Source organism: Amblyomma americanum, chromosome 9, assembly GCF_052857255.1.
Source record: "Amblyomma americanum isolate KBUSLIRL-KWMA chromosome 9, ASM5285725v1, whole genome shotgun sequence".
Taxonomy (NCBI): domain Eukaryota; kingdom Metazoa; phylum Arthropoda; class Arachnida; order Ixodida; family Ixodidae; genus Amblyomma; species Amblyomma americanum.
The window spans coordinates 128614762-128632426 of record NC_135505.1 but is presented as its reverse complement, the minus strand read 5'-3'; the positions used below and the strand labels follow the sequence as shown (position 1 = coordinate 128632426).

Genomic DNA, 17665 nt, shown 5'->3' with positions numbered 1-17665 from the left:
GGGATATTGAGATCTGTTGTAAATTTTTATGGCATTTCAAAAGGCATCTAAAATTGCGGGCCAGCACTCATGTCCAATCATAGGCAAGCAATGTGGAAAGAAATGTTTAGAACTGTAGCGAAAATGTCCTAAAACTGTAGTCAACCATCGCACTCATTTCAACTGAGTGGCCGCTCCAAAAACTGGCAAAAAAATAGTCGGATGTTTGCCAGAAGCCAGGACCAAGCGAATGCCACCAGGTTATTGCATCGTTTTCTGCCTCACATCGTCCGCATATTTTTCTCTGCATAGTCGCGATGCATATATCATCCGGCTATCCTGCCCCTATGATTTATTACTGCAACCATTGTACTGTCGCATTGGCGACGTGATTAAACGGTGACTATAAAAAAATTTTGTCTTCGTTGGATTTCAGTTCAAAGCAATCAGCTTCGCCACGGCTGTGTCAAGGAGCCAAACAGCCTACCATGCAGCAATTTATTAATAGCCTGCCATTACAAGTTTGCCCATCAGCAGTATTTATAACCTTTTATATCAAAGGCTTCGCCTCTGACGTGTGCACAAAACTGTAGCATAACAAGAACATCTTGAAACACCTTCCAAATTTTCATCAGTATCTGCTTTCCTAACAAAACCTAATATAGCGAAATTTATTAGATCACAAACGAAGCTCCGAATCGAGCATTATCACTTGAGACAAGCCGAATATCGCAGCCTTATTATTAGGCTTTTATTATTTTATTTTATTAACCACCTTTGTGGCGGGACTGCCTTACCTGCGGCTTGCGACAAAGTTGCGTCATTTTACACAGCTCTATTGAAATGATTGAAGTTTTTATTGCTTCGAGAAACGAATATCAACATATAAAAACTGTTGTTGACTGCACATCCACGCGCATTTAATGAGAACAGCAGATTTATGCTTATCCCTATGAAAGCAAAGAAAAAAAGCCGTTTCATGCCCAACGCCAGAGCGCTGTTACAGTCTGGCTATTTCACGCAGAAGTGTGCCTAGTGGTTGTTGAAAAGTGGCGTTCTTGTCTTCCAGTTCTTTAATTCTTGCATCCACTTCTGGCTGGGTCTTCATTGCTGCTTCTTGCAATTCCTGCGGAAAACAAAGACGACATCACAGAAATCCAAACTCAAATGTTAGACTGGCTTTGAAGGAGGTCCCAAAGATGTTTCGTGCGTACATGAATGCATTAAGATGCAAATACTGAAGGTAGTCGGCTGCTTTCATGACCACCTGTCTATGCAGTGCCTTGAAGTGAAACATTTTGTGAAAAGGCAACTTTCGCAATAAAAGAGCAGCTATGGCATATGGATGCTACAATAGTTAGCCTCCAATGGCGTATGCAGCTACAACACCATGGCTAACACACCGGCTTCTACCTCACAATATCGCCCTCTTCAAGATACATTTACATTTCGGTGCAGTCCATCTTAGTAGCACTTTATCTGAGCCGCGAAACAGGCTTTCAGCGACGAAAGGCTACATACAGCAACACCACAATGACTTTACCCAATACGTCCTTCATGAGGAATTTAGGCGTAAAACTTAACACTGATTTAGGGGAGGAAGTGAACACAGACATTAAGGTGAGAACGAAATAGACATCTGTGCCACTGAGATCCAGTGTCATGCCTGATTATCACATCAGTATGGCACAAGAGAATGAGACATTGGGGCCAGTCGGCACTAGGCACTGGATGCTGAAATGCGGGATGCTAGGCTGCCATACCCTGCTTCTGGTATTTTCCTTTATCCCAATTGCAAAAACCAGCGCCCTTGAGCGCCTTCTAGAACAAATCCAGAGTGTTTTTTTGCGCTCGTTTCCACATTTACTGCATATTAACTGAGAACACCCTGTTTTTTGGCGTAATTACGGACTTGCCTATAACTCGCATGAACGCTCTGGGTGAATATGGCTCGTTGCAATCTCCAACTCTGGCACATTGCTTCCCAGCGATATGGCGTTTAGCAATAAGTTCAGCGTTGATAAAACAAAAAATTACCAAAACGCGCCAATTTAGAACAACCCCTCAGAACATTTGAGTTAATTACCCACTGCCTTACAATCATGCCTTCAAACAGAAGACCAAGTCACCCAATTTGCTGAACATCTTTGATCACTGCACCCTGCTGGCACAAATTGCAGGGAAACCATAAATTCTTACAATTAACAAGGTTGAATTCTCAACTGTTGGAGGATTTTATTAAAATTAAGAGACCAACATTTTGTTCTCTCCTTGCAATTTATAAAAGTTTCAACGCATGCTCTTTCCGGACTTTTACCTGGTGGTTCACGTGCTGCTGTCGATATGTTGTACCTTAATTTAGTTTTTAATTTCTTCAATTCCACCATCTGTTAGTACTAACATAGCTTTCAGACCAACTTGTACGAGTGCGACATGCTTCTGTAATCTTGACGAAAGCAATGCGTTGGCAGCTTTTTTTTTTGGGTGCGCAGACTGCTCCAAGTTTCTAAAATATTCAATTACGAACAGGGGGCATTGCAAACCTCCGTTATTCGTCGTTGTCTACCACGTCATGCACTAAATGCGTTACAGGATTACTGAGGCGTCAGTTTTGGGCGTGAATGGCATAATGTGTCTTTAGTCATTGTGTTGCAAGTGTGGCCGTCATTGCCGACATGCGCAATATTCAACGGTCCTCGGTAGGTCAATGTAGGTGTTACCTGCACCGGCATATTTTTGCTTCGACTTATTTCCTCATAAAAGTTTAGAACAGAAATGCTAACAACAAACCATACGTGGAGAGAAATTCCTCAAAGTGCTAGACGAAATATGATCATGTTGCGGAACTAAGAGAAATTTAAACACGTACGCTGCTAGTATTCAAGGGCACGATCTCTTGGCTTGCTTAGTATATTAACAAAGCTGCCCAGCAAGTCATGGTTTGGCCGCTTGCAATACGTATGCCTATCAAATCATTAAGCGTGATACCAAGGCACTGAGGCAATTTATAGTGGGGATATGTTTTTGGCTGAGACGTGATAAACATGCTAAGGTTCACTCTTTCGAAACAGCATAAATTCAACTCTGCTTTAACTGCACACTAAAAAACATAAAATACATATAAAAAACAGTTTTCACACATTGAAACCTGAATTTTTGAACTCGGTAGTATGCCTTCTCAGCAAAGTAAGTTAATACCAGTGCGGCCCAATGTTACCCAAAGCGGTTGCAGTTCTCTCCAGTGGAATTTCAGCGCGATGAAATGTTTGCCCGGGTGGCCCAGCGGCAGGCATCATGGTACAAGGGTAACTCTTCACAGTGTGTCCGAGGCCTTTGCAGCGTAAACCCATTAAGCATGCAATGCATCCAGTGCCCATTCCAACGTGTCCCCACGAAACCCCTGTGCGCCCAGTGTGTTCCAAAATCCGAAAAATAATGGTTTCCGGCTGATTCCAGAGTGGCTTATTTTTTTCCGGCTCATCTTTTCTAGAGCAGTGCGAAGCTTTTATATCTTCTAAGTCCGCGCAACCCGCTATTCAGTAGAGTCAGCCGACGTTACTGACAAAGCTACTTCCTCCAATTGCTACAACTAAATGACGTACAAATAAGCAGAAACGTCAGGGCTAATATGCGTAATGAAAAAATACACTTACACATATTTTCTCCATGAAATCTTCCTGGGTATCAGCCATGTTTGCTCGAAGGTACTCCTCTATTTTCTGCCAGAAAAGACGACCAGGTAGTATAGATCAGGATTCGTAGATCTTTTCATGAGCAATCACACTTCTTAACTGAGCATTCTGATGCGACGTTTGAATTACACAACTGTGCTCTAGCTATTTATTGCTAATTTAATATTTAATAATAGGATTATTTTTTGTTTAATTTGTATTTGAATGCAGACACTCAATATATGGCAAGTCCTCATCTCTACCAAAATTTGGTGACTCGTTTTCGTCATTTGTCGGTCCCATAGCGTAGTTTTCCGCCTCGATACTGTGGCCGGGCGACAATTCTAGGCAATACCGCAGAACCTCACTATCATTAATAGATACCCTTGTTGCTTAATGCAGAGAGACATTCCTTAATTTACACCTTACTGAAATAGTGAAATACAGAGCCGGCAGCCCTGAAAACACTCAGTGTTCAACAGCGGGCAGCTGTAGTCATGAGCCAAAATTTTGCATTATGACAACTTGTTGGGACAAACACTTCAAATTTTTGGTTTGAAGCACCGACATATCCATTATTAGAGTGATAAGACCACTCTCACAATACGTTCATAAGAACCCAACGAAAGTCGCAGGTCATTGTTCAAATGTTCATACATAAAACAGTAGAATGTTTCTCTCTCTTCTTTTCGTGAAATTTTACTATAATCATAGTAATATTTCGTTATGAAATCATTCGGAAATATTGACCGGTATTTAGGCGGCATCCTTACCTGTTTGTCTTCTATGGCGCGAACTCTGTCCTGTATGGTTCGAACACTGTCCCTGAGGGTATCATTCTCATTTCGCAACTCCTGGAACCGAAATAGGCGAATCTTAGCTAGCTTGAATTGGCACCTGCTTTTGCTTCCAGTTATCTTCAAGGAAGGCACTTAACTTAATTGCCATTGGCATTTCTAGGGTTGATTTAACTATGACTCATAATTAAAAGCAGCTTATTTGGTTATGAGCAATGATAATTTTTCAGAATGTAGCAGCAATCAATTGAATGGCCGCTTCGAGAGTAATAAAATGGCGCATACGCTGTTATATACAGGTCTTTTGTAGATCCTTCGCGTCAGATTTTGATTGAAATTCGAGAATTCGCACGCCAGAAGCTACCAGTTCTCTATTGCACTTTAGATACTTCTGTTTGATTTCAATATCGGCGTCCTATATTTCGAATCCTCAAACCTCCCATAAGTCGGCAGAGAATACTTGATACGATTTTTCTCCTTTCGGTTGCACCACTAAAACGAATTCGCGAACTCTCGGTGCTGTGACTTTTCAAGATATAATATGTTCCTCCGCAAACAGCAGTTAGGCACCCCACTCTCAAATATTACTGCATCCCGAGAAACTGGGCAATGGGCGCCTTTGTAGTAGCGAGCTTGCATTACTGTCCCCATTAATTAGATTGATTTTCGTCTTCGATAAAAATGAGCATTTTGTCGCCTCATTCTCGTTATTTTATAACCAATTTAGATTTCTCGCCGGCTTTCTTCACTTTCGTACCGTTGAAACAAGCAAACAAATACGCATTTAGTTGCACAGTGATGGCTGAATGGCGATTTAGAAGCCTTATTCCTTGGGCGAATTGTACTTAGAATGAGGATATTACGCTAAAACTTGTACTGTAAATCCTCATGTAAAAGGCAGCTTTTAAACCTTTGTTCCCACCCCATGTTACAGACATCACTGAACAATCTCTGGGCACTCATGCGGTCACTCCTTGCCTTTACCTGATTTTGGGCTTCCAAGTTAAGAATACGACCCACAAGAAGGGCGACGTGGCTGGGCGAGCGTAAGTGGTGCTCCATTTCCTTGTTGGATAGCTGAAAACAACACCATTCAGTGCATATGTGCTCCACAACAGGACTATTGTTGCCTTCTTTAACAGAGATTGAATAAAGCAGAAGTACCTGAATGTTGCAGCCGAATTGCTGGTAAGGACACTTCACAGGTTTGTTAGGACAGACATCCATGTGCTTGTCCCTGAGCTGAACCCAGAAAATATTTAAAATGAGACATAATGTTTCTTCAAGGAACTTTTGTGATGCGAAGACCCTCTAACCACCGCAGCTTCGTTCACAAGTTGTCTTCCATCCGCAAATTCAAAACATTATCTACTCTTTCAAAAACGCTACAGCCACTCGACTCTGGAACTTGAACGAGATGAAAAACTTATTCGCTTACGAGGCTCATCAAACGGTTGCAATACACCTCAGCTTAGCGGACACAAAAATGCATTCTTCTTTGTCATCGCATTTTCTCGGAGGAAATAGCTTCATGTGGCTGGGTTCGGCATCGGGTACATTTAAAGGTAGCTCACACTCACATGCTTACCTTTAGATTTGGTCGCTTCACTGAAATGCGGCCACCGTGGCCACATTTTTGTGGACATCACAACTGCTAACTCGTGCCAAGGAGCATTTTATCATAACCACCGATAAAATCAACACTGAGGGCTCCCCTGTACACATGACAAGTCAAAGGATATATACCATTCAACTGTTCATCCTTTTATGACATTTCGATGCCTTAGGAGCAGCAATCCTCCCAATTAAGACTGTTTCCATTTAAATGAATGTAAGCTCCCAGCCTAGCTGCATCTTTTTAAAACCCAGCGTTTTAATAAAAACTCGACTCAACACACGAATCGAAATGGGCCAACATTTCAAACGTCAAAGTAGCGGTATGATCCATATATTTATTGTCTGCCTCATTATATACAACGCAGCAAATACTTTAGCACTTGGCACCTTTTCACCAAAAATGGGAGAGACACCTTAACCAAGTTCTATTAGTTGAGGTCATTTCTTTTTCATGTGTTTTGTTAGCAGCGAGGTAACAGTAGTGGTGGTAATATCGTATATGCTCACCTCAAGATAGGTATCGAAATCACCACTGCAGTAGTCACAAGTTGCCGGCCTGAGATCGCAGTCTTCCATGTGAATCTAGAAAGGTATCGAGGGGGTTTATCGGGGGCTGTTTTCTCGACAACAAGGTACTCTGTACTTTTTCTTGCACAACTGAATGACGTCAGAAAGCGACCGAAAAATTCCTCCCCGTGTTTCACGCTGCTTGCCGTGGTGTTAGCCTAGCACCAAACTGAAACCTTAAGGTATTAAATACCTTACAAGATTAGCGACCATACACTATCGTACTACCAAGTTTTCGGATTTCACAGCGAAAAAAATCCTCAGCTCTAGTGTTTTCTGTTAGTTTGCTGGCACTTAGCGTGATATCACGACTGTTTCAGTGCACGTAAGACTGGCTTCAACCGCAAAGGTTGGTTCGGGAATTCTCTTGAGGCCGTTTCACCGCACGCGAGAACCATTTGAAACGTCACACTATAATATTCATTGTGATCATCTTAACTTAGATAATGGCTTTTTACATCTAAATGCTGAGGCATACACAAATATACACAAGTACACACACAAACACATCTCCATGCAGAAAGTTTTCTCTGATACTGAACACCACCAATACGAGAAACTGAAAGAAGCAGCAGATGTGCACCTCCCGTCGGGGTTATTTAGATTCATGAATGCAGGGGAGCACCAGAACTACCTTTTTTTTTTCTTGCAATATTCACAAATGCACTGTGATCTGATATGCTTTGCGAGCTATGTAGAAGCTGCTTCGACACTGTTTGCTTTTTACGAATGTCCGCCTCTGGCAGTTAACACAATGACAATGACCTAGAGAAAACTTGCCTCTAGATTACGGGCTTGCACTTCCATTTCACAGTATGGGCAGGAGAGCGGCCTGGATTCGCAAACCTCTGCTACGTGCGAGGACATCAGCTTTGCAGGAACGTCTTCTCCACACAGCGTGCATGTCGCTGTACTCGGTAAACAGCTTCTATAGTGGTTCTTGATAAGAAAAAAAAAAACGAAGAATAAACCGTTAGATAATTATTTGGCGATCCCGTAGGTTCACAGTCCAAAGACATTTTCACCCCGCACTTGCTAAATCAACCGCTGACTTCACAATGGAAGTGTTTCCTCGATCCCTGAGGAGGAGGAGGAGGAGGAGGAGGAGGAGGAGGAGGAGGAGGAGGAGGAGGAGGAGGAGGAGGAGGAGGAGGAGGAGGAGGAGGAGGAGGAGGAGGAGGCAGGATTTTAATGGAACCGGAGGAGGGACTTCAATGAAACAGGAGAGGTCTGCCTGGTTTTCGGCCTGGCATGCTAGTCCTAGTGAGGGTGAAAGAAGATTAGCGAAGAGGATGGTAAAAAAAAATAGCAAGGAGAAAAACGGTGAATGGTGAAATCAAGCACACTCACACACTCAAACACACACACAATTGTCAAAGAATGTCCACCAAACCCGTGCCTCTTAAATACACTAAAAACGTTTTTGTGTTAAAATGCACGCGATTCTAATACCCCTCAGTTATTTTTCTTTGGATACGATTTTGCCTAAATTCTCAGTGCTTAAAAATAATCTCAATGACATATGCGTACTAAAATATTGTAAGCGTGCTGAAATCCTTTCCTGCACTCGGCGAAATATGGCGTCTATGAAGTATCTTATCGAGGTTTATCATGTCCATACCAATATTAAAAAAATACTTAAAACCACTTAAGCACAACTGCAGTAAAACGAATCACAGTAAATCCGTTTTAATCGCGATTCTTTTCTTCCTTTTGTGTAGTACTATGGAATCGATTGCTAAGTGACATTGTCCAAGCCCGATCTGCTGAGGGGCTTGTGTCACAGTTTGAAGTGTATCTGCAGTCTTTGCCTGAGTGAAGTACCAGTGTTGTGCCTGAACTTATGTTCATAACCATTAAATCGAGAATACGAGTTCGTTTATTTGGCTTACAAACCATCCGTGATTGTTTACTTTAAACATTGACGTGATTTAATTTTTTTGTTGTTGTTCATGTCTATTTTTCTCGCATGGCTCGAAAAGTTGTTGCATAAATGGCCCATGTATTCTTGCCTGTCCTCTCCTACTGGGGCCTCTGAAATAGGCTTACGGCATTGATAAAAATAATTAAATATGTAAATAAGCGAGCAGAAATGCGCAAAAGACAAGGAAATTGGCTTGCTGGTTCCTTAAACAGCACGGAAGAATCTCCTCATGTGAAAAGACATTTTTCTCATCACGTGATAGTGTTGTGATAATGGAGTTGTATTCAGCATTTCGTGATTACTGAATCAACACCGCCAAGATCACGCCTATTACACCAAAATCTGAAGCAAAGCACGCTGAATGCGTCACGCATGAGAATTATTTTCTTCCGGTAATAATTGCTGTATTAGTTGTAGGGGAGAGAATAAATTTCCAAAAAAGAAATCGTACTAGGCTGAGGAGAAACTTATGGTAACGATACCGTGGTAATCAACCAATCAACAGCTCATAATGCCAAGATAATATAAAGCATGTGCTAGTCGGAACCGAGCAGGGGCCAAAACAAAATTATCTAATAGACTTGTGAAAACAAAACAACCATAAGCTTTAAACAATTAAGGCAATATTTTCTTTCAGTTTGTTTTGAGGAAGGATATGACACCGGAAGCATTTGCCTTGGCTTGGAACCCGTGCTTTCAGGTTGCGGCAGTAGTGATTTAAGTGGTGTGTCGGGCGTTCGGCGCACAGACGTCAAGAGAGATCACTCACCATGAGATCTCTAAGCGATCCCTGGTAGGAGCAGCCCTGTTTCGGGCACATCGCAGTCAGCAGCAGCGCCTCCTCAAACGCTTCGTTGCAGCTTACCAACTGCAGAGAGGAAAAAAGAAGTCCGAAATCGTCGCGAACTGCTGAGTCAGCAAAAAGCTTACGCAGTAGTGTGTGGACTTCCGCGAAAACATCCATATATTTTCTCACTTGCAGCGCTGAGACGACTTCGGGTGAATAAACTGAAAAATTTTGCCAACTTTAACATGCTAAAATGCGCACTAGTATAGACGCGTTTCCGAGCATGCTTGTTCTTAAGGTGCTTCGCGTTAGGTGACACAGCTGGGTGAGACCTTAGTGGTAGCGTAGTAGTTTGAGCATCCGCCTCGTGTGGAGGAGGTGCGGTTTTTGATCCCGGTTACCGCCAGGCACCCACTTGTTGCACAATGGGCACATTGCCCTCTTCTAACGAGCTTCTCCGAGCTGCATAGTTCAAAACTGGTCACTTGGCCACACCCTGTAAAAAGCGAAGCACCTCGTTCCATAGCGCTCTTTTGCCAAGCTGTTCTTGCCTCATTATGGTTCGTCCTCATCACATATCAGCTTATCTGCTGTGTGGTCCTAATTGGGCCCAAGATGTTAAACTGATATTTGTAGCTCGGCGGAGCGCTCGAGGCTTACGCCACTACCACCGCGGGTCGACCCGGTGCTGCACTATCTCCAGGACAGGCCCAGCGAAAAAAAAAAAAACATGCTTGCTGCCTTATAACATGTTCCTTCTTCAATATAGGATTTTTATTCTCCACCTTCTCAGCCGAGGATAGCGCGCTTGCCAAGTGGCCTTATCACTAAGATTCTTACATTCGTTCGCCTACGGACACACTTAAAGTAGGCACTGATAGGGTTGATCGTGAGCAGCCTCAGGCAATTGTGAGAATTTATTCAGGCTTTACTTACAGCGATCAATACCGGCTCTTATCACCAGGTGAAGAAAACTAGCCCAAATAAACTTTGCAAATTGAGCTCCTGAAACCGCTAAAAATCTATGCTATGGCGTTTACATGTTACTACTCCGCGCTAATCCACAGATATAGATATAGATAGACAATCTCGATGCAGGCGTCCTCACGATGATGTCCTGGTGGTGATAAACGCCATAGTTATGAACTGTGCATTGTTTTAGCTTTCATACATTTAAGCGACCACCAGCGTTTGTAAACAGGCATCGCATCCATTACCTCTGAAATCTCATGCTTGCACTCGTTGTCGCCACACTCGATCTCCCCGTCGTCGTTCAGCATGTTCACGCATGACTGACAGTACGAGCGTCCGCAGGGAACGTTCAGCAGTTCTGAAGAGATGTTCCCGCAAAGTGCGCACTGTACAGTAAGCGGAACTTCTGTGGTGAACGTGACCAGCTTGTCCTTAAACGTGTTGTTCCGATCCTTGACTAAAAGCTTGTGCACCGTCATTGTGAATCTCGTTGTTTCCTAGAAGCCTGAAATGAAATTCAAAAAAAAATTAGCACGCATTAAATGTATAGCCAATGAGAGTGTTTTGTTCTTTGCTCGGCTTGTTATATTTTAAATTTGCGTTCGCGACAGCTTCGGAATGGTGAGCAAGCCGATTTATGGTGTGGGTACGCAGTTTTTTCGAGGGTACCGAAAAACCTTCCACCTCTAATTGACGCGCAAGCGAATCCATTCTGTAGGGAAAAATACAGCCCCGGGAATGTCGTACCTATCGTGGATATAGAGCAGAAAACGAAGGTGCAATATATATGCGCTTCAATTCAGGTTGAAAGCCAGGGCCCCGATTGCCTGCAGCCCACTTGTTTTCGCTATAGACCTGAGAGCGAAGCACAGTTCCACCGTATGTTCCAAATAGTTTCTCTTAATATTTGCCGAATAACTAATTTTTTCTCGCAACCGATTATTTCATCGCCCGAACATGAGCGCAAAGCAAATTTTGTAACATCGCCAGCAGATGCGTTAGACAGAAACTAGAGGTGTCTGGAAGAGAGTTTTTTCTTTCGATTGATTACGTTGATAATGACAATGGATATCCTTTTTGTTTTCGTTTAATTTATAAGCCTCACTGCGTATTTTGGATTCGACGGAGTAAAAGTGGACAATATCACTCTCATGCACCCAACGCTTTCCTTATTGTATAATATCTGATGTGCCTATGCGTTCACATCCTCATCGACCCAGTTTCGAACACGGCAGTGCACGTTAAAGATCCACAGGTGGACGAAATTATTCCGGAGCCCTCCACTATGGCACCTACTTCTTCCTTTCTTCTTTCACTCCCTCCTTTATCCCTCTCCTTCAGGCGCGGTTCAGGTGTCCAACGGGATATGAGACAGATACTGCGCCATTTCCGTTCCCCCAAAACCAATTATTATTATTATTATTATTATTATTATTATTATTATTATTATTATTATTATTATTATTATTATTATTATTATTATTATAAATGTCTCTGCCACAGTCTGGAAACAGCACCGTTTTCTGCCACGTGCAGCCACCCTATCTCCACAAACATCCTAATTTCACTTAACTGCTTGGCTCTGCCACCCGTCATGCGTTCATCTCCTTTGGAATTGACTGCGCTACCCTCACGGACCGTTGTTTTAGAAAACGTTGATGCAACGCTACTTGGTTTGTTCTTTTTAACGACGTAAAATGTGCGCAAAAAAAAAAAGACCCGTCTTGCTCGCGCTCGTCGTCTCTTTCTGTGGGCGTTTTTTTTTTTTCGCAAACCTTCACGCCTTTACACGCGCCATCGTCTATTGGTGCTCTGCATTACCCCGTATTAATTTATTCTTTGATTTCGCCACCAACTCGCGCTTGATGCGAAACTAACTCTGCTTTATTTCTACCCGTAAATGCCGCTCATGTCATTCTTCACAGCTCCCTGCGTTATCTGATATTCAATCTCGACCATTTTCGCTACTTCCAGGTTTCGGCCCGATTGGTTACTACTTCCGAGACATCTCGATTTTATAATTCCCTTGTTTACCTAAGAATTACCTACGTAAAGCTATCCAATTGTCTGTGTTTAACTGAAACATTGATAAACCCTACCGTCCAAGCACAGATAAAAGAAGACAATTTGCGATGTACACATGCACACTATCTAGCTGTTTGGACTTAAGAAACTGCGTATATATTGTGAGCAACTTCGCTAAGTTGTAGCAGAAAGTAGTAATGGGCTAACGAGAAAAACAGTGGCGTTAAAGGCTAAGCCCACTCATTTAGGATAAGTTGTGTAGCCCAAACATCACAATCTTAAGCTCTAAGCTAGCAAATCAAGTCGAAAAACAAAAAGTCTCCCTTTGTTTTCTGGTACCTGGCGTGGGAAGATTTTAAAAAAGCAGCGCATTTGTTCAAAATAAAGTCAGGTATTTTTTGAACATTAATTTTAGGTGGTTGAGTGCCTTTGAACTTACTTTCCCAGCTACGTGCACTGGATGTTGAGTCATATATGCTTCCAATGGCGTCCTTGTGCAAAAGTTACTTTTTCAACAATTGCAAAAGAAAAACTATTTACAGGCACTGTGCAACTCTATCGATTAAGACTGATTGTAAGAATTTGTGTACAATGCTAAATGGCAGCTCTTAGAGTGCGCTCTCCTTACCTCTAATTTTTTCGCTGGGGGGTATTTCGCGGTTCTTTAAACCAACGAGTCCACACAGGATTTTTTTTTCACAAAGCCCACAGCTTCACTGCATGTATACCACCATTTTTTTTCAGCCAGGGCTTGCCACCATTACTGATGTATTCATTTCTCAGCTAATGTGCTTATTCGACACAAGAAATCACCACCAACCCTGTGTCGATTGCGCACCATCCCGGTATTACATTTTCAAAGTACTTCGGCAGTAAGATGTTATAAGTAAGATGTTATGTTATATAAGAGCTATCGTACGTGCTTGCAAAAAAGTAATCATTAGTATTTACTGTTGAAAAACTAAAGTATTAGATTTCTAGAGGCCTGGATATGATATATTGGTCCGAAAGTATTTGCCTCGACTTGAAATTAGAAATCGACCGTGAAAGCACCGTTGAAAATCGACAATACAGCAGGTATCTCAAGCGATATCAAAACATCCAATTTTGTGTCTCCATTGCACCACATCAAATATGCACATTGGTTAGAGCTATTGCACCTCACTGATAACACACAAGCTGGTGCGACTGCTGTGTGGATATGGCGCTCCGCTGCCGACCCGAAAGACGCGGGTTCGTTCCCTTCTGCGGCGGCCGCATTTTCATGTAGGCGAAATACTAGAGGTCCGTGTACTGTGCGATGTCAGCGGATGTTAAGGAAGCCCAGGTTTGCGAAACTTCCGGAGCCGTTCACATCGCGTCTCTCATAGTCTGAGTCACTCTGAGACGTTAAACTTGTATAAAACCATAAACCATGATAACGCAAAAAGTTATGCCCACTAGCTGGTAGCCACACCAGCTATCATTTGGCAAGATAAAAAGTTCGTGTGGTATGTTATGTCCCGATCGAAATCCCGAAAGACTTTTCGTCGTTTAATATGACTGGTGTTACTTAAGAGGTGCTGAAATCACAAAGCAGATGGGTGCTTTTCCATTTGCTCTCATAAGAATGCGACTACCGTTGCGGCGTTCGAACCGGCGACATTCGGATCAGGAGCCAAACACCGAAACCACCGAGTCATCACGGTAGGCAGTAAGATGGCAATTCCAGCATCTATCAGCTTACGGCGGTTGCTACTTCGGGCTTGTTACTAACGTACTATGAGCATTTCGGGTACCGCCGTCAGCCCGCCTAAAACAAACGCTCGACAGCGTGGCTTGAACTAATAACACCAGCGCCGCGAAGCGTTGGCCGCTGGAACCTAAGCAATGCTCGGCATATTTCCAGCGGCTGACAATAGCTGGAGCCACTTGTCTTTCATCTGAGTCTGACGACAGGAGAGCACACGCACCCGACGGGTTCGTTTAGCCCCGCTCCGCTCGTGGGTGCGATCACCTGCGCGCACGCGGAACAATGCAGTTTACTCATCTGGGCAGCCGGACGTCTAGCGCGACAGATGGCGCGCCTTTCCACTTTGGCCTCAAAGCTAGCGCTCTCAAGAAGTACAGATTAGGACCACGTTGGCGAGCGTTCCCGTGAAGCGCGCTGACGGTGGTACATAAGTAGGCTCTGCGTGAAACTAAACATGAATGCAGCTTATATTTGATGCTATTCAAAAACGCCGGCGACTACCAAGGTGGCGTTTCACAAATGCTCAAGATAGCGGTTTTAATGCAACGTTGTGACAAATAATGCAATGGTTTTATTACTGTAAATTTTAACGTTCTTCAATGCCACCTACGGCACCACTAACAACAGACTGAGAAACTAGACAAAATAGTGCCGTCGAAAGCCAAATTTCCGCGAAGCCTGAACCACGTATAGGCAACTAACCACCTCGCTTAACAAGCCGTTTATGTGCCACCGCAAATTGCACTGACACGACCAGTCGTATACTTTAGGAGATGCAAATGTGAAAGTTCAAAACAAATTAGAGAAAAAGTCTTTGCAATGTCGTGCATATAAGCTGCATTTTCTGATTTCCCGTACCAACAATTCCAGCCTTCTGTGGAGCTGATCACTGCAGGCGTGACCATCGGCAGCTCTTCATTTCTGATCTAATTTCGAGGAAACATTTATCTGCCGCTTGTTCACAGTATTTCGTCTACTATCGTTCGATTTTTCTCTAATAGTTACGTTCAAATAAACTGCAGTTCGTTACTTCACATTACACATTACATTACAGCCTCCTGTTCGGGTTCATACTTGTAAAAAAAAAAAAAGATTACACACGAGCAACTACGTATGTCCGTTACAAGCAGCCGGACTGGGCACATACGGCTGTTCAAACTGTTTATTCAATCTACGAACGACAAGTTTTCGAAAGTCTGACCCGCAAGAGAAGTAGAAACGCACTAAATACAACACTGGCTCAAATGAGTGGAAGCGATTCCGATTGCGAAACTACTGCTTTCACTCCGCACCTATTGTGTGATTCACCATCGTATCCAAGGCGTCGAACAATAATCTCCCTTTGAGGCGTAGTTTGCTCTATGCGTTGTCATATGTCCCATCGAAAGGCACTGCGTGCCAACCAAAAAACATCCATAACTCTTTTCACAGTGCGCCAAGTCCCGCAGCTGTGTTATCGCACTAACTCGCACGTCTGACTCACATAGACGCAAGCCTACCTGCTACGCCTAACGACCCGCTGCTTACCCCCCCTTACTGCTTGCCGGAAGGTTGGGTTAATCGTTTTATTCTACGTGCCGGCACTGCGTCGAGCTCCTCCTCAACTGCTGCATACGTGCTAAACAGACGCACTCACCTGACTTGTCGCCGCTTTGCCAGCGATTGGGACGAGCCGAGCAGCAGCCGCCTTCCGAGCCTCCGCTCTCTGCCAGCGCCGCTGACGGCGCGAGAGGATGTGGGAGCACAGTCGGCTTATCGCGCTACCATGGAAACGAGAACAAGATAGCGCCAGCGTTCACCGAGGAGCTCAAAAATATTTCCCTGCTCGGCGTCTGCTGCCGATCGACCGCCGGGTATTTCACTGCGTCGACAGCGGTCGGAAAGTAGTCGCACTTGCTAAACCGCATCTTTTACGCGATAGCGTATACTGCTGGCTCGGACGAAATGCCGTCGGCCAAGTAGTAGTCGGCATCGCGTGTCGGAGATTATCGGGGGCTGCGTAAAAGAATCCTATCGTAGTGATTTGCGGTTCTAGTGATTTATTGGTGTGTGATAGGCGATCACGAGTTATTGAAGTTACTGTGATTCGTAAAATAAATAAAAAACACTAACAAAGAGGGTTCAAAGCTGTCAGAATGCTCAAAATGAAAAGACAATGCTCGATGATGCTAAGAAAGTTTAGTGTTTTGAGTTATCAATTAATGAACTGAAATAATTTAAAAATTTAACAATGCGTTCAAAGGTGTCGAACTGCTCATAATGGAAAGCCAATGTTTTCTAATGTAAGTTTCAGTGTATATCGCCGTCCCAACAAAATAATCTTGTAAAAAAATCTGAATAGTCGCGTCAGCTTCAGGCGGCGCACCAAACAGCTTGCGTATGCTATCGCGTCAACTCATAATTAAGCTCAGCATAGCTGTCCTCCAACGTTTTTTTTTGGAATGTGGTTAGGTGTATGTAAATCTAAACGAAGCGGTCATAAAAATAGTCAGTATTAACTTCCACCCATTAGCAAAAATTTTTCTTGTGTGCGGAGATCTGTGAACTTTCGCTTTCAGAATCGAAGCTAACGTCTGCACTTTCTAGATTCCCTGCTCTGGCGCAGGGGAAGAAGGCACGCAATAACTCCCATAATTACGCAGACACACTGCTCATTATACATTTTACTATTGCATTATTGACGAAAACTATATTAAACTAGGGTATTTTCTTTCATGATTTACGCAATTTTAGGATGGGCTCAAATTACGCAGGCCATAGAAACAGGCATATAAATATTAGGGCCGATTGCGCGTGTATCGAAGTCGTTCACGAAGAACCATTGCTTCTCGGGCTAGAGCGCATGATTCCATGGGTACCTCAACCGCTTTTTCAAACTCTAAAAAACCTACAAAAAATATCTGTATTGGAACCCACGCTAAAGGAGGATAAGATTTCCCGAAGCACCGCTGGGTTGTACATAAGCTACAGACAACTTCCTTCATGTTACCAGCTGTTCGTACTGTTTTTTTTTAGAAAGGTCAGAGGTGGCCTTTTTATCCTTCTACGGTCGGCCTTCGTGCTCTTCTTATCTCCAGACATATCGCGCACAAGCGCTCCCAGCGAATGACAATGTCTCGTTCCGGTCTGTCGGTTGCTTCACTCAAGATACCAATCCTACGATTTTGTTTCTTTTGAATTCAGACAGTAGAAGCAACGTACAATGGGGCACAGAATTATTCTGCCGAAATAGCTTGCAGATTCTGTTCATATTGTCTTCCTGCATAGAGCTGATAGCACAGAGGAAGTGTTCTGTCTTGCGACCAGTGCAAATGCTGCCGCTTAATGTCTTCGCATTTTGACGAAAGTCTATAAGGAGGCCTATACTTCAGAGTACACTCTCTATATTGCACTAGGGTATTTACGTTAGCATATACAATGCTCATACATCTCAAATTTCCTTTTTCACGTGGTGCTTTGGTAAGCCCTGCATTTAATTAACAATCAGGGGCCCTGGCATAAATGCAAAGGAGCCATGTGGCTTTTCGTCCTTGCCTATTTTCCTTCCTCCTGACTTTCTCATATTCAATATTATTATACTCTGAGAGCACTATT

At 43.3% G+C, this 17665-nt stretch overlaps 1 protein-coding gene across 1 annotated transcript; it reads right to left on the bottom strand.

Annotated features, from left to right (window-relative positions):
* Positions 1-817: 817 nt before the first annotated feature.
* On the bottom strand, positions 818-15863 carry LOC144104314 (TNF receptor-associated factor 6-like). The gene is made up of 10 exons (XM_077637230.1): positions 15708-15863; positions 10560-10819; positions 9325-9423; positions 7412-7570; positions 6572-6646; positions 5612-5689; positions 5432-5524; positions 4424-4504; positions 3633-3698; positions 818-1105 (listed from the first exon to the last, which is right to left on the bottom strand). Exons 2-10 carry the CDS (start codon positions 10791-10793, stop codon positions 980-982), a joined length of 1011 nt encoding a protein of 336 aa, XP_077493356.1. The 5' UTR covers positions 10794-10819; positions 15708-15863; the 3' UTR covers positions 818-979.
* Between the last annotated feature and the right edge of the window lie 1802 nt (positions 15864-17665).

Coding starts and splice junctions, on each gene's coding strand:
- LOC144104314 (XM_077637230.1), bottom strand. CDS start 10,793: ATGACGGTGCACAAGCTTTTAGTCAAGGATCGGAACAACACGTTTAAG. Junction 7,571..9,324: donor GATCGCTTAGAGATCTCATG/GTGAGTGATCTC, acceptor TTTCTTATCAAG/AACCACTATAGAAGCTGTTT. Junction 5,690..6,571: donor ATTTCGATACCTATCTTGAG/GTGAGCATATAC, acceptor TTCTGGGTTCAG/CTCAGGGACAAGCACATGGA.